General features: G+C 38.3%; 1 protein-coding gene across 4 annotated transcripts; it reads left to right on the top strand.

The window, feature by feature from the left end:
* Window positions 1–2,749: 2,749 nt before the first annotated feature.
* On the top strand, window positions 2,750–10,346 carry LSM6 (LSM6 homolog, U6 small nuclear RNA and mRNA degradation associated). 4 transcript variants are annotated; one of them, XM_075199124.1, is made up of 4 exons: window positions 2,750–2,771; window positions 6,394–6,498; window positions 7,957–8,070; window positions 10,087–10,346. In XM_075199124.1, exons 2-4 carry the CDS (start codon window positions 6,405–6,407, stop codon window positions 10,119–10,121), a joined length of 243 nt encoding a protein of 80 aa, XP_075055225.1. In that variant the 5' UTR covers window positions 2,750–2,771; window positions 6,394–6,404; the 3' UTR covers window positions 10,122–10,346. The 4 variants fall into 4 exon arrangements, with proteins under 4 accessions (XP_075055225.1, XP_075055198.1, XP_075055218.1 ...); XM_075199097.1 differs by lacking the exon at window positions 2,750–2,771 and adding an exon at window positions 5,006–5,118; XM_075199117.1 differs by lacking the exon at window positions 2,750–2,771 and adding an exon at window positions 5,152–5,274.
* The last annotated feature ends 7,550 nt before the right edge of the window (window positions 10,347–17,896 follow it).

Below are 17,896 nucleotides of genomic sequence, written 5' to 3'. Positions count from 1 at the left end.
AACAACCAGCAGTAGGTCACTTTCTATTCAAATAAGGCAGTCATTTCATCAAAGTTTTATTTTATTGTCAACAATGCTGAATACTTCACCTGTAACATTTTATTCACCATTGTGAACTTATTGTATTCTAAATAAAGAGATTATAAAACACTATAACTCAATTCTTAACAGCTAATCAGCAGCTAGACAAAGGATACTTAGCTTGTAGAAAAGGCATGGTCCTGCAATCTGCTTCTCAGAACCCCAGCTTGTGTATTAAAGTGCGTACAAAATATTGCTTGAAGGTGCATTAAAACTAGAGATGGGCAGGTCCGGTTCCCTGAGAACCGAATCCATCCGAATATCGCCTATCCGAGTACCGAGCCGAGTAGCTCGGTACTCTCCGCCCGCTCCGAATCCAAATCGAGGCCGAACGTCATCGAGACGTCGTCGGATCTCGGGGCTCGGTTCTCGCGATACTTCAAGATAATAAATACACGCCTGCACAGCAATCCATCGCCATTTGACAGAGGGAGAGAGCAGGGTGTAGTCACAGGCTGATTAGAGCAGGGACAGAGAATACAATATTCTTATTCCAATTGAGCTATCAAAAAACGCTAGAGAAGAGAGGAGGATACAGGATTTTTTTAAAAAAAAATATTTGGCACTCCCCAGTGCTTTTGGGGTGTCCCCCATAATTGTGCATAAATATTTCTGGCTGTGAAAATTACTATGTCAGCAGTATCTACCAAATACTTTTTAGCACTCCCAAGTGCTTTTGGGGTGACCCCCATAATTGTGCATAAATATTTCTGGCTGTGAAAATTACTATCTGTCAGCAGTATCTGCCAAATACTTTTTAGCACTCCCAAGTGCTTTTGGGGTGTCCCCCATAATTGTGCATAAATATTTCTGGCTGTGAAAATTACTATGTCAGCAGTATCTACCAAATAATTTGTAGCACTCCCCAGTGCTTTTGGGGTGACCCCCATAATTGTGCATAAATATTTCTGGCTGTGAAAATTACTATCTGTCAGCAGTATCTGCCAAATACTTTTTAGCACTCCCCAGTGCTTTTGGGGTGTCCCTCATAATTGTGCATACATTTTTCTGGCAGTGAAAATTACTATCTGTCAGCAGTATCTGCCAAATACTTTTTAGCCCTCCCCAGTGCTTTTGGGGTGTCCGCCATAATTGTGCATAAATATTTCTGGCTGTGAAAATTACTATCTGTCAGCAGTATCTACCAAATCATTTGTAGCACTACAAGTGCTTTGGGCTCAGAATGGATTTAAAGCAGTCCACATATGAGCAGAATGAGCAACCAGGTTCTGTCACCAGTCCTGATGGTAGTGTTCCCAGTACGTCATCTGGACAAGGCGATGTCAAACTACACAGTGTTTCGAAATCAGTCCAAAAAACAAACACAATTTTTTTTTTTTACTGTGTTGAAGCGAAAAAGAAGTGTTACTGAGCAAAAGTTAAGTGCCGATAAAAAAAAATTGCCAACATGCCATTCTACACATGTAGTGGCAAAGAGAGAGGAAGGCCTTCACCTTTGGCTATTAGTGGCAGATCCCAAAAAGTTACCGAGCCTACAATTGGTGCACAACTACTGTTACGCGTCAAAGCCGAGCTGCAAGATAACAGTAAGGCATTAGAGGATAATGTTTGCTCACAAATGACACCAATCCCTGTGGAGAGTCCATCCAACAGTGGTATGTCTAATTGTGAGCATTCTGTTAGTGTACCCATAAAGAAGGGTCCTTTCAGCAGTTCTGCCGATGTGTACCTGAACAGCCCGAGTGTAGCCGGTGATACACAAATTGAGGATGCCACTTTGGAAATAGAAGAGGATGAGGGGGAGATTTGTGGAGGTGACGAGGGCGCTAATGAGGATGTTGATGATTATGATGCAGACAGATACCAAATTGCCTTTCTTAATTTCTATTTCTATTCTAGATTATATAACGGCTGAATAGTTTTCTATTTTACTCCTAGTGGAGAGGGGATCTGATGCAGACAGATACCGAACTGCCTTTGTCCATTTCTTTGTATATTCGAATTTCTAGTTCCACAGTCTGTGCAGGCTGCTTTTTTTATATTCAACTACAAGTGGAGGGCGGGGGGTGGCATAGATAGCCACCAAACTACCGTGGTCCATTTAATTTCACTTTCTAGTTCCACAGTCTGTGCAGGCTGCTTTTTTTAATATTCAACTACAAGTGGTGGGTGTAATATACACCCAAAGACGATGGCTACATTGCCAATAATCAAAGATGGAGGAGGTAGACAACCAGGTTTGTCTGTATAATTTGCAGACAAGTGTTCGAATTAAGGACGGCCTACCAGGTATTAAACTGGTTTTTTTCCTAATTTATTAGCTTTAGAATTACCTCACTTATCTAAGAAACTGGTGGAGCACTAAATTTTTTTATTTTTTTCAAAAATAGCAAGACAAACCAAAACCAAAACACGCAAGGGCGGTTTTGCAAAACCAAAACCAAAACACGAAGGTAATCCGAATACAAAACCAAAACACAGGGGTCAGTGACCATCTCTAACTAAAACCTTACTGCAAATGCCTAGTGCAGCTATTTTGCAGGCCTAGATGGGAATGTGCACATACCTCCCTACTGTCCCAGTTTGCAGACCTGGAAAGGGGCAGGGCTTATGGATAAGTGGGTTAGACTTCAGTGTAAAGTGTTTGTGATTAGGTGCATAGGGGGTAAGGAGTGCCGGATGGGGAAGCGTGATTAAGAGAATGAGTTTTCACTACTCCAGAATCCAATGTAAGTGTGCTTTACACTATTCCTGTAGAGGTTTAGCATTGTGCATGGTGATCTGAGGCCTGTGTGAGGCTGCTCAGCCATGGAAACCCAATCCATGAAGCTCCCAACTAAGTTTTTGTGTTGACTTGGCTTCCAGAGGCAGTTTTGGAACAAGGTAGTAAGTGTTGCAAACAAGGATAGACGATTTTTGGACTCTGCACAATGCGGCACTCAATGGTATAATTCTGTGACCTTGTGTGGCCTACTGCTTCGCAGTTGAGCCATTGCCGCTCCTAAACATTACACTTTACAATAACAGCACTTACAGTTGACAGGAGCAATCTAGCAGGGCAGAAATTTGACAAACTGACTTGTTGGAAAGGTGAGCTCTTCAGTACGATCCATTCTACTGCTGTTCACTATGGAGATTGCATAGCTGTATGCTTTATTTCGTGCACCTGTTAGTAATGGGTGTGGCTGAAATGGGCAAACACACTAATAAGAAGGGGTGTCCACATACATTTTGGCCATTTTGTGTATGTAATTATATTTTAAGAAGGATTGCACCGATTGTAAAAAAATAAGAAAATAAGAAAATTGTATTTTATTTTTTGTTGCAATATGCGCCTGCTTTTCTGTATCTCCAGCCAGTAAAATAAAAGTATGTGTTAAATATATATAATCTGAAAAATACATCTATTCCAATATGACACAAGACTATAGCCCCATATGTCCTAAACATAGTAATATAAAATTTGATTGGGCAGCCTAATAAAGAAAGATGTTTTTCCTTACAAAATCAGCACTGTGTGAAATTAGGAAAACTGTTTTGTCATTTCCTTCCGGAGAAAACCATGTTCTGTGATGGAGATAATACTTCCTTATCCAGGTCTAAAAGCATCTTATTATATATTCAATTATTATATAGTTATTGTAATGAAGTCCGATTTCAAACATATTATATTAAAATGATAGGAAATAAGAAAGCATGTTCTTATTTTTGTGCTTTACATTATGTTGGGCAAGGCAACATTCAACCGGATATTTTTTTGGTAATGTGAAATAAACAGTGGGGGTTATACACAAGGAGGGGGTGTGAGACTTCAGACAAGCCCTTCTCAATGAATCCTGACTGCCATGTACCCACCCTCCTAGAATCAGTTACCTGAATTATTGGTGGATTTTGTTTGTCCATAGCACTTGAATTGGAACCTTGTCCAAAGAGCTCAATTGATTTACTATGAACAGTTTGCATGTTATACTTTTCTTTCAATACAAAAACACGGGAGAGGTTCCTATTTGCAATTTGTGGGGGATAAAGCCAGACAACCCCTTTCGGTTAATAAATAACTCAGGACATAATAGGGATATAGGGGCTGCCATTACTTCATTTGCCATGTTTATTTATGTGTTCTATTATCTTGGCTTCATTGTGTTTTATATTATGTTTTTTAGTCTGGCAACCCATTTAAAGTACATAATACCTCAGAGATGGCAGTAAAATCTGATGGGATTTAGTGGTGCAAAACAACCAGATTATAAAGTGCCACAATTCGCTCATCATCCAAAATGGATAATGACTTCCTTACAGGAGACACCACCTTGCTGTACACATTGGTGTAAATTCAGTCACAGATGTTAAACAACCGCATGACATTACAATTAGGATACGCTGTGCAGCTTTTATTTATGCTTAATAAACTGATAAAGCAGGGGTAGGCAATCTGCGGCTCTCCAGGTGTTGTGAAACTACAAGTCCCAGCATGCTTTGCCAGTAGATAACCAACAGATAGGTGGCAAGGCATGCTGGGATTTGTAGTCTCACAACACCTGGAGAGCCGCAGGTTGCCTACCCCTGTGATAAAGCATCAAGAACAGATATAGCCATGCAGTTACCGATTTACATAATGTGGGATTGTTCATTAATATATATACTATACCTAGGACCACAGTTTAGAAAACAAACAGCCAGTGTGTGCCAGTATGTATGTCTAGATTTATGGTAATCAACTTTATTCTCCGTAGTTTCTAATTACAAAATAATAATAAAGAAGCGTAATAATGGGAAAAGAATGTAATGCGCTGGTCCCGGGCACAGTGACAGACGTACATACAGCACTGACTGACACCACCCGGTCCTATGACAACCACTTTATAAACTAAGCACGCGCCTGTCTGCTCCATGCCCCGCCCTTCGCTCCGGAAGAACAACACACCTATTGGCTAAAGTCAATTCCCCGGAGTTACGTCACCTGCACTGGTTTCCTTGATGGAAGACTGCAGCTTTGCATGCTGGTTAAGTTTGGTCCTAGGCAGGATTCGTAGAGCGGGCGGTGACTGCAGAGTGGAGCGGAAAGTCTGATCCCAGGTACAGTGTGTGATGTCTGTGTTGTGTAGTTATAATCATGGGTATTGGTGGCTTTTGTCCTCTTTACACCAACGCTCCCTTATTATAGTGACAATAGACCGCCCACATAATACCAGTGGTCCACGTTCACCTTGTTCTAATAACACGAAATATTGGGTAAAGCCCGCACACCAAAACGGATATTTGTTGTAGTGTATTCATGTAGATTATTTTTTTCAGTGCAAGTATGTTTTTCTTCTCTTAGTGTAGAGGAAAATTAATTGTATAGGGAATAATAATAAGAATACTTCTGCAATTTCACAGCCTAAATTATACAGTCCTTGGTGTCAACACTGCCCATGGTTTTGAAATATCTGATGATTGGCCACTGTTATGTGATTCTACTTTAATGCAAACCTTGAAATGTATCCAACAGTTCAATAAGCTAACTTTCCTGTTTTTGCTGCTGCAAAATGTGTACTGCAAGTTCTTGCATATATATTAAGGTCAAAATCAGGCTCTAGGTTAGTATTGTTCTGTTCATTTAAACTAAAAATAATGTACCGTATTTTTCGCTCCATAAGACGCACCTGACTATAAGATGCACCTAGTTTTAGAGAAGGAAAACATACACTGGCCCCTTCACTCACACAAAATACACTGGCCCCTTCACTCACACTCGCCAACACACACACACACACACACTATATTAACACACTGATCCCCACTCTTAGACACACATGCTATGTTAGCACACTGGCACACACACACAAACAGTATAGCCTCCAGCACACACACTCACAAACACTATAGCATTATCTTATTCCCTCAGGTGTCTTCAGCGCTGCGGATCCTCCTGAAGGAAGAAAATAAAACTTACATGTCCAGCGTGGAGAAGCGTGTCCCGGCCAGGCTGCAGATGGGACGTCCCATGTGATAGCTAGGTCCTCACAGATAGGCGGAGGGACGGACGCTCAGGAGGATCTGCAGCCTGGCCGGGACCCGCTTCTCCACGCTGGACATGTAAGTTTTATTTTCTTCCTTCCTTTCTGGCATGCAGTATTCGCTCCATAAGACGCACACACTTTTCCCCTACTTTTTTGGGGGAAAAAGTGCGTCTTATGGAGCGAAAAATACGGTATGTATTGTGTCCACTGTGTCCCTGCTGCTGCTGCATTTGAAGTGTACTTGGGCTACTTATCAGCCTTTATGTTTAGAATTTACATGCTCATAATTAGTGTTGTAAATATTACTGACACTGCATTTGTCTAAAAAAAAATGATTTAATCTTTTCAGGAATAATCAGAATGAGCTTGCGAAAGCAAACCCCGAGCGACTTTTTGAAACAGATTATTGGGCGGCCTGTTGTGGTGAAGCTTAATTCTGGAGTTGACTATCGAGGTAATATATTATTAATATATTAGGAAGTGGGCTGGGAGAAAAGATAACTGTTCAAATTATGTATCTTATTGTTCATATTGGTTTTCTTATTGACAATTTTGTACATCCTTATTTGCAAATGAGTGTGCATTATTAACTTTTAATATTGCAACAGTTAAATTATGTGGCTCTCTGGATTATGCAGACTATTGTGCTTTAGCAAATTCATGAAAATTCCAAAATAACTTAAGGCACATGACAGGCAAACACCCACTAATAATTAAATATGTTAACAAATGTTAATTAACCAGTGTTGATATAGGAGAGACAATGAGGACAGCTTTTGGCATATATTACTCATTACAGACTTTAGTCACATGTCATTTCTGGTAGGAATGCTCCAGTTTGGGAAAGCGGCAGTGGGTTGTGGGGGCTGAAGGGAGAAAATGGAGGGGGAACAGATGGTATGGGGATACAGAGGGAGACATGCATTCAAAGAGGGATAGAGAAAGGGACAAGCATGTGGAGACAAAACACACAGTTTGGGCACTCGTGAGCAGGGAAAAGGCCAGGATGGAATGCAGGTGGGAAAGCTAACTTACTTGGAGAAGGCTGCCTCATTGTTTATGTACTGCGAGGAAGGCACTCACATTGCATCTGTTAGGTCTGACCAATAGATGAAACTGAAGGGAGGAGTAGAAGCTGGATGCTGCGATGCCTCTGTAAATGAACACACGCGCTCCAGCCCAAACTGAGTACTTGTTCTCCTGGGGAGACAAGCAGTGAAAGCATGGAGCTTTGCAAAACTAGTGTTCCCCCTTCCTGTCTGGACATGGCCTAAAAGGCCGGCATGCCAGTGAAAACGGCTCCATATGCCACGACTGACAAGCGTGCAAGGTGAGAGGCATTCTGTGTCTCACCTTGTTGCTGGAGCCTATATCCAGTCGCTACATACAAACTAGAGTGCTGTTTTTTTGATATAGCGGTTGTGTATAGCTTTGATAGTCTAGCATGATTGTTGATTGCTAGAGCTGGCACTTGGGGAATTGACTGGGGTCATACAAGATCCACTGGTATTTTCTGCTGACCTTGGAAGGTCATAGTGTCACACAACAATATCAGAGTTCTCATTTGTTTCTAAAGCAGTCATGCATCCAGAAGTACTGTAGCCATACTGTTAATGGTATAATTTTAATGTATTTGGGGTTTGATGTACCTCTTCTTGCCTACTTAAAGCTAAACTATTGACTTCGGTACCCTGACATATATGGGAAATAACTTTGTTATAAAAATCCACCCAAAACTTTTATTTAAGTACTAAGAGACATTATCCTTTAAATGTTTCCGTACACACTTGTAAATGTAAGAAACTTCCATATGAAGAAAAGACACTGTATTTGCAATGGGTTCACGACAACTAAAGATAATTCTTAAAACACATCAGGTACCTTTTACACTAACTTTCTCTACAATTTTCAGGTGTCTTGGCATGTTTAGATGGGTACATGAACATTGCTTTAGAACAGACAGAAGAATATGTAAATGGACAGCTGAAGAACAAATACGGAGATGCGTTTATCCGTGGAAATAATGGTAAATCAAAATGCTTGATTGTTTATGAATCATCGTATCAGTGCGTTTTTTGTTTTTGTTTTTATTAAATACAATTAACAACAAATGATACATATTTAATAAAAATGGGCCCGAAGAAGCTGTGCTTTTAAACTGATGCTACAATATGATGTGTGTGAATGTAGTCTTGAAGAGGAAAAGTTTTAAGAGTTGGCCATTACAGGAATCAATGGTAGCCATTCAGCAATAAATTGTTCTGTTATAGAGGAAATTGAATATATAACTCTTAAATGGTATATATTAGTTTATATCTGATTGACCATTTAAGGTACAATAATGAGGATAAATGGTTGTTGGGGTTAAATAATATATTGATTTCCAGCTTATTTACACCCAGGTAGAAACTAATGTCTATTTACTAGATGAGATATTGCAGGAAAATATTGAATGCAAAAATACCATATAGATTTAATAATTCATAATAATTTAATAAAACTAGGTCATTTGATTGTTTTCCTTCTATGAATTTGGGCTATAACATATTTTTTACCATTTCACTATAACAGCATTGCATACATTTCATGTAAGGTGACATAAGCTATGCCAAAACTGATTACATTGGGAACTTAAACCAATTAAATATAATTTGAGAACAAAGAACTTGTTCAAAAAAAAAAAAAAGGTATAATTTGAGGCTAATATTCTAGATGTATTTTTGTTAATCTCCTTCATTGAGCAGAAAACATGTTTTTCTTTGTGTTCCTTACTTTATAAAATGTGTTCACTTTTTTTGTGTACCCTGCTAGCCCTTAATTGCAAGATGTCTGGGCCATCGACTGGTCAAATTTTGGATATTGATATAGATATATTCCAAAACCGGTCATGTATTCTTTGAAAGACTAAAGATTTGGCCTAATACTGAACAGGCTTAAATTTACAATCGCTCAATATTGTGACTGCGTATAGCCCATAAACCGTCCAGCAAACATGGAAATGTGTAGATTTTGGCAATTTTCCAGTGTACTTAATGCACCGCTTGCAAAAAAAAATAAATCAATATCTACGAAATTGGAAACGCCAAAGGAATTATCAAAAAAATATCTGTATAGCCATACATTTCACCATAAAAATCAAGTGATTCACTAATGATGTCAGTCTATGTGTGTGTGTATAGTAACTTGGAAAAACGAGACAGATTCAGATTTTGAAATAGACTGAAGTAGTGTTTTTTGTTTTTTTGGCACTGATCTACAAAGCATTTGGTACCATGACCTATCAAAATAAAAATTCCAAAAACTTTTGTTTGCTAAAAATGAAAAACAGAAATTACTTAATTGTTTATACTTGCTCAAAATCAGCACTATTACCTCTGTAATAACGGTAATAGTGCGTAGGCTGGGTTATTTCTAGAATTGACTTGGCCCCTTTATGTGTGATGTGTGTGTATTTAGATTAGTGGATTCACACTCTATGCTTTGCAGTTTTGGCATTTTTGCCTATATTATCTTTCTTTTCACCACTGACTAATTGTAGGAGGTGGGTTTCTGATGAAGGCATTTGTATATAAATGTTTAGCAGGTTTTTTTTTGTTTGTTTTTTAATAAAAGCTGCAGAGTAAGTTAAAAAGTGCAATTTACCTTCTTGCTGGTTTTATGAAAATGTTGAAGTTTTGCGTTTCTCTCAAATAATCATGTCGCCGTCATCTCGTCTTCCACTAGGCTGTGCTGTCTCAACCTAGTATGAGACAGTCGGCTGAGGTTACTTGAGTAAAGACCTCATACTCCTAATACAGTGTTGCCTAACCTGTGACACTCCAGGTGTTTTATGAAACTACAATTCCCAGCATGCTTTGCCAATATATAGCAGCTTATTGCTTGAAGGGTATGCTGGGACTCGTAGTTTCACAATACCTGGAGTGTCACAGGTTAGCCAACACTGTCGTAATATCTGGCTTTAATGATGTGATTTGTATTACATAGTGTATTATTTATTTATGTTGCTGCGGTCATACTAATGTGAACATTTCTTATTTTTCAGTATTGTATATAAGCACACAGAAGAGAAGGATGTGAATATAGCTATATATAGTTTTATTTTGTTATTATTTTACTTTTGTATGAAGAGCCCAGCTGTCCAGATCATGGAAGATCCACATTAAAGTTGTTTTGTCTTTGAGATTCTTGTTTACATTTTGGAGGAAACAAAATCATTTTCTTTTTAATGTTGAAATGCAGTTTGTTGCATAAAACCTTTTTTTATGATGTTCAATACATTGTAGAATAAACAAGTTATGGAAACATTTTGTTTACTGTTTTTTCTTCACCCTGGCAGAATTTTCATGACATTGTTAAATTCTTATTAAAATAAATGCAAAAAAGTCTTCTAGGCTACTGTGTTATGCAAGTTTTTGCAGTCCTAATCAAGGTGCAGTTACAGTTCCTCAGACACTGGTATGTTGGGACATTATAGAATTCTTTTTACAATGCCTCGGGGTTAAAAGTTCAGTAGGCCTTTGCTGAAAAGGAATCAAGCATCCCAATAGTAGGAGTTGGGATGTAGTCCACTAGTAAGAGTTAATGTTGCTAAGAGAGGCTAATGGTTTATTCGTGTAACGTTTTCTAAATTGGCAATAAGATTTCCAAACGAAAAACATTTGTAGTTTAAAGATATAAAATAGTGTAACTGCATTAAGAGTTCATAATAACAGTTTATCTTTTACCCTATATATTAAACACACAAATATAAAATCTGGCAGGGGTCTCTCTTTCAAAAGGAGATCATTAGATAATTAGAAACACAAATGAAATCATTGCTGCTATTCAGTGATAATTTCCTACAGACCTGTTCACTGAGTGTGTCTTCCTACAGTCACTGAGGAGCAATACTCAACAATTTTACAAAGACTGTAATGTGACTGATAGACATCATTTTTTCATTGTAACCTAGAATATTTTAGGCATACTATTCAATTATGAAATTTTAGAAAATTCCATATAGTAGATCTTGTACACTTATGATGATTCATTTTAGATAGTTTCTAATTCCTAAGTGATGAGACCTGTTTATAAAGTTGTCCTGTGTAAGAAACCGGTTACAATCAACAGGTTATGTAACGTTGCAGATTTTCCAAGTTAGTAATAAGGTAAGTTCACATATGGTTAATAATTTAAATAATATGCATACTAATTAGGTATGGAAATATAGCATGGGCTTTTACCAGACCCCAAAAACATTGGGGATCTAGAAGGGGTGGGTTTCTTATCTGCATTCTAAGTACACATGCTGTTTTGTGAGTGCCTTCACACTAACACGCCACACTCCTTGTTGAGTGTGAGATGGAGCACATGGGGATCATTCGGATCAATTTTTATGTGCTGCCCACATCACTCAACTGTGAGAAGCACATTGACAGCGGAAATACAGGAGATGCTGGGGGCACCGCTCTCCTCAGTGCCTGCTCTTCTGTCACTGCACTTCACTCAGATGACTGATTATACAAAACAATCAGTGCACTTCCTACACCAAGTGTAAGAGGAGCTCAGTGTCGGCAAGAGATCCTCGCACATTGAGTAAAGGAGGAAGAACACAGTCCAATCACTGCCCACATCCTACTATAGCCTTCACACAATGCAAGAAGTGACGCTATCTGCGTTGCACAATTTTATATTGTAAAATATAATTCAATCTTCCACTGCCTGTCTTTCCTGAAATTAGATACATAATGCTAGAAATTGCGTAGCTTGGTCTCAATACCGGAACATTAAGTCAGCGATTTTTGTGGGTGAAAGCATGGCCACATTGTGCAAAGAAAGTCAGACCCACATCACTATTATGTTTCCTGAGACAGCGAGCATTCATTCAGAACAGGATCGGATTTCTGACTGTTCTTATGGGATGTATGCTGCCTCTGCTCTGTGTCGCTATGCTTACACTTCTCAGACAATGTTGAAGACTGCTGGACAGCTCAACAGTGGGCACGTGTTCTGTTGTTGCCTGGGGAAAAGCCTCAAAGATCGTGCTGCCAGGCTGCTGTTTGGAGTAGACTAGAGCCAGCAAGAGGAGTAGAGATGCTTTTAAAAGTAAGGAGCCTTTTTATCACTGGTGCTAATGGGGTGTCGGTATGTACCATTATTTGTTGCATAATGAAGTACCTCTGCTATTTACAATGCTGGGAATAATCTGCAAGCCCCAGCGAAACCCCATCCACTCCACCCTCGCCATTGGTCTCTGGCATCCTAATGCTGCCAGCAAAAATGGGAAGCGCTATTGCATTTGTATGGCTAATGATGTCTCCTGTGTGAACCCCTTGATGAATGGAGAGAAGAATTGCGAATGCCATTCTCCAAAGGAAACATATTTTCTTCAGGTTTTCAGCTCCTCCACAGCTTTATGAGTAGACTCTTACATTTGATAGCTGATGTTGGTACTACAATGGACCTGTGGTTTTTTTTAGGTGAGGGGTTGAGAAGCTGTGGGTGTAGGTCTCTTCAAATTGTTGGTGTGGAACCTTTTGCTTATAGATACACTTCCGATACTGCTCCGGAATTGTACTGTTGTTTCATGTATAACCCCAATAATGATGTGTTCAAGCAACATGTAGAAAAATCAACTCAAATAGCTTACGTTTAATAATATATAACTAAGCAGTAGTTTCTCCTGCCATCATTTGTTTTGCTGTGCATCCATCTACACATACTAGCCACGCAGTAGCCACTGAGTCTAGGGCACGACTAATGTATCTTAAGAGTAATAAAAATATATATATATAATTTATATATATATATATATATATATATATATATATATCTCACTGCTACTTATTGCTAAATGTATTATAAATACCTTATTGAGGGATAGTCATTTCTACCTTTAATTGTGCTTGTTTATAACTGTATCCATAAACACCATATACCATAATTTTTTCCAGAGGTCAATAGTGCTTCACCTATTTTGAATTTCTTTTTGTGTGTTTGTCTTGATCCAGCTGCTGTTAGGGTGGTATCATAATTGATTCTATTGTTACAATCTGAAGTGTATTTATTTAGTTCTGTTTCTTTATCTATGCTGTCTAATTGTTTTGTAGCATGGGAGTTTGGTTTCAAGCTATAATTTTACTTTAAAAGGCTACTAGTCAAACCTCTACACTTGTGCATGAATCCACAGACAAGCTGCCAAACAGCAGTGTTTTCGTCTATAGAATCTCCAGATGTTTCATTCTCCACGATAATTTTATCCCAAACCTAAAATAAGTGTTATTTTCTGTAGTGCACTATGAAACTGCAGTCCTCAAAATTTACCAAAAAAACACATTAAACACTGCGTCCATATCCCACAGTAGTGACCGATTATTGATGAAATCAGCTTGTGCCTGTATCACAATGCAAAGTGGTGCCATCTGTATTTAGTTACAAGAATAGGTTCCTGAGGTAATTCTTTTGAAAAACAAGCGTGTGAACGACTTTTCTATAGATATTTGTGCAAGGGATTAGACTGTTATACAAACATCCTTCCTGACTGTGTGGTAAAGGTTCTGCTATGCATGATGGAGACATCATGAGCTTCATGGGGTCCATGAGAGGGGTACAATATGTTTTCTTTAATCTCCTTTCTCTTCAAAAATGTTTTAAGGTTTGTTTTTATGTTAAATTATGCAATTAAGGTATTTCCACACTTTGCACTGGTGTAAGGTGCACGGGCTGGATAGCAAATTTTAACCCGGGGGGCGAGACTTGGCCCAGCAGCCTGTTCGGAATATTTTAAAGGGAAAATAATGCAGGTTGTCCAATGACCCAGCACAAGGTAGCCCACTATGAGTCCGGCCCGTGGAGCAGATGCCTGGCAAAGTGGTAAAATCATGTACACTGTACAGTCATATAATGTACAATACTCATTGTTGCCATGTTACTCTTGGGGGTAAATTTATCAAGCTGCGGTTTTGAAAAAGTGGTGATGTTGCCTATAGCAACCAATCATATTCTAGCTGTCATTTTGTATAATGTATTAAATAAATAACTAGAATCTGATTGGTTGCTATAGGCAACATCTCCACTTTTTCAATCCCACAGCTTGATAAATTTACCCATAAGTCTTTTAGACACTATTCATTGTCAGTTATCTTCCTAGAAACAGTAATTCCTTATTCCACAGCTGTGAGAGGTTGTGAACCCTTTATAATTATCTATTTTGTTGCATGAATTTCACATAATATGTGACCTGATCCTAATAACAAAATTATACTTATGATTTTCTTTTTCTTTTTTATCAGGATATGATTTACTGATTATTAAACACTCAATAAATGTTCACTTATACCGAATATATTACGACTAACACAAAGATCAAGAGAAATATTACTGCATAATTGTCCATAAATACAGAATAGAACTTGGTATACCGAAGAACATAACTGGCACTCTGCAGTTGTCTATACATAGACAATAGGAAATGTAGAGAATTACATGCATAGCACGCAGGTAAGGCTAAATAAATAATTAGGACACATTTGCAATAATGATCTGTGTCTCTAATTTCTAATTTGGAAAGAAAAATTGGATACAAATTGTAAGTGTTATGTAGCTGAATGGCTATCCATGTTAAGTAATGTTAGAATCATGTGTGTAGAATGACATCGCTATTTTATATCACGGTTTTGGATAAGGTAGTGAGTGATAATTCTGGAACAGAGAGAAGTATTCTAAAAACCTGTAAGAGTTGTGATACCTTACTGTTCATGTGATGAGGACACTTGTGTGTCACCTCAGGGATGCCGAACATTATGGTGTATTGAATCCTTTTGTTCCAACCAAATCCTATCCCGCTGGGCTGGCAGGAGGGACAAAACATTTCCCAACTGGGAGTTAAAGGATGTACAGGCTTGTCACTGAAACTCAGATATTAGTTTTTTTGTCTTCCTTGCTGTGCTCCTGTCACCCTTGAGGAGAGTTCCGACCAAGAATAAGGGCAGTAAGTAATCAAATTAGGGCTGGCTAGCAACACCAAGGACTGTGACAGCTGTTGCAAACACTATTAGAGAAATCATTCTGAGGCATTCTCTAAAGGATGCCTCTCTGTAGGTCTAAGGCACATATTACAACTACGTGTGTGATTTGGGAACAGCATCTTCATTAAACATGCTTCTCGTGGTAAGTGGACTGACTGTGCTATTACTGGCATTTTACACTTAATTGGACATCTTGAGAGCTTTTAGTTGACTTTGACTAAATTGATCTAAAAAGTAGATAATCATCAACGTAAATGATCTGTTTTTACCTAGAGCAAAACCATTACTTGACATTGAGATGTCATATAAAACACTTCTTCTTGACATTCATTTTAAATAAGTACTAAATTGCTATGGTATGGTAATTATTGGGACTGTAATCTGTAAAATATAAAATATTTGTACACACACTTATTCAATCATAAGGGACACAGTGATTTACAGTTGCAGAGTTGCTAAAAGGATGATTTACATGATTGAAACTTTCTAACTCCATTTTTGGGAAGCAGCACTCATTAATATGTGGTTGTTAACTTTAGCATAATTATACCAATTCTATGTTTCTTTATGTTAGTGTTCAGTAGTGTTGGCATGTAGAAATGACATAAGTGATTTAAAGGTGACACATTTAATCAATAACAATATATAGTAGGATGTATTTCATTTGTCTTGAAGTCTGCTGAATTGCAACTAAGTGTATCTCTTTATACTATCTTTAGTGTCCTGCTTTTTTTTTCATGGCATTTTTGCATGTTCAAGAATGAGGCTGCATGAACATGTACGATATGCAGTTCTATGTAGAGATTGCCTTATTGTGCTAAGTGTATAGACCAGGGAGAGTTTCACCAGTTGGTGATCACCAAATCTTTTTACTATATTTTATTCCATAGTGCTGTATATTTACATCAAACCATTTACATATGTTCGATACATAGGTGCAATATAGTAATACTGAAAATTAGAAAGGTTGCACTCCATGACTTTAAAGAGAGCCTACAATGGGGGGGGGGAATTCAATTGCCGGCGATGTGGCGTGCGGACATTGCGCCACGCACATTGCCAGCAATTGCGTTAGAAATCTCTACTCATTTTCTCTCACAACTCTATAGGATGCGAGGGAAAAATGACCGGAGATTTCTGTCAAATCACGGATATTCCGAAGACACTTTGCAGCTGATTGAATTCCCCCCATGAATTTGCATCGTCAATTACATAGTTCACCAGCTCGTTTTTATGGAACACAATGAAATGTCAGAAGTTGTATTTTGTTACATGTAAAATCTATCTCATCCATTTCTTTGTGTTATTCAATATCTTTTGGGCATTGTTGCAAGAGTTATTAAAATACAGTGAAAAAATAAAAAAATGTTTATGCTCATACAGGGGTCGTATCAGGTGTAATATAATATTCTCATCCGCCGCTCAGTGTTTTGGCCCAATTCCTGCTGTACATAGTGACTGAACATAATATGACACCTGTGTATGGCAGAGGCTAGGGTCCTGCTGAGGGGTGAAGGACATCCTTTCCTTGTTCCTTGTTGTTTTCTCTTTCTGGTTTAGTAGAAGAGATCAGAGATATGCTTGTGTAATCTTTGGAGGGGTGAGGGGGCTTTCAGGGAGGCAAAACTTTAAAACACTACAAATGTGGGGCTTTTTTTGTGAAGAAAGGTCAGAGAGCTTTCTTAGAAATGCATAAAATTCATGCTGATGAGAGAAAATAACCTTGAGAACTCATTGCTACTCCACAAGTTCAGTTAGGTAACTCACTGATGTATTCTGGGGAACAAATCACATCTTTGATTTGTGCCTGAACTAAGGAATAAAAGGCATAGGTAATGGACTGAAGAAAAGCGTATGGATATATGTTCACTTGGAGTATATACGATACGAATATGAATTGTAATACACGTAGAGATGAGAATATGATAAAGGTTTTGTCATCTGATCTGATTCTAAAAGGTGCAGAGGATTTCTAATACAGGGATTTTTTGATATATCACATAAATTACTTTTTAACTCAGAAATGTTCTGAAAGAAGACATTGGGGGAACACTGAAAAATCATTGCATTTGATAAGATGTTTACTGTTTCAAGTGATGAACAAATGTCTTAATCTAGAAACTACAAAAGTGGTTTTGCTAATTACTAGAGGACACAAATGACCAATGATTAACTTATTACATGTTACATCACATGTTTAGGTATCAATTCTTACTTAAAGGAGAAATACACCCCAATGTAAATAAAACTTTAGGTGAAGTTTACTATGGTAAGCAACAAAGAATTGTTTATCTGGGGTGTGGTATTCGGCAGATTCCCAGTTCTATTTGATCTTCAAGGCCAGCCCTTAGCAGCATACAGAAGGACAGTGCTTGGCCAATAGATGCATAAAGGGACACGGCAAACCATGTGTCAGGCGCCATCCCTCCGCTCCTTTGGGACGACCTCCTTCTACTTCCCCTGCCACGTCTGGTTGCCAGATGTGGTTATTGAATTACAGACACATATATAGGGAGGGTGCATAATTTAAAGGCATGACATTTCAGCAAAACAGTAATTGGGAAATGGATTGGAGGGTGTAAGGGGGTTTCACAGGCCCAAATCTTTATGGAAAAACAGACATTTAGAGGAGAAGGGAAAGAAGGAGACAAAATCAATCATGGTGTTATAGTCTTGATAGACATTTTCTCCCTTTACTAAATAAGGCAATCCCTGGCAAGCCATATCGAATGTCCTGAGAGGTAAACCTCCCCATCCATGCAATGTATTTGTATCTATTAGTCAATTTCTTAGAGGCCACATTCTCCCACACATGTTTAGCAGTTGCTGCAGGGAGCCCTGGAACAT

Source organism: Mixophyes fleayi, chromosome 1 (genome assembly GCF_038048845.1).
Source record: "Mixophyes fleayi isolate aMixFle1 chromosome 1, aMixFle1.hap1, whole genome shotgun sequence".
In the NCBI taxonomy this organism is placed as follows: Eukaryota; Metazoa; Chordata; class Amphibia; order Anura; family Limnodynastidae; genus Mixophyes; species Mixophyes fleayi.
The sequence above is the reverse complement of the archived record's forward strand: the minus strand, read 5'-3'. Positions and strand labels throughout refer to the sequence as shown.

Coding starts and splice junctions, on each gene's coding strand:
- LSM6 (XM_075199124.1), top strand. CDS start 6,405: ATGAGCTTGCGAAAGCAAACCCCGAGCGACTTTTTGAAACAGATTATT. Junction 6,499..7,956: donor TTCTGGAGTTGACTATCGAG/GTAATATATTAT, acceptor TACAATTTTCAG/GTGTCTTGGCATGTTTAGAT. Junction 8,071..10,086: donor GTTTATCCGTGGAAATAATG/GTAAATCAAAAT, acceptor CTTATTTTTCAG/TATTGTATATAAGCACACAG.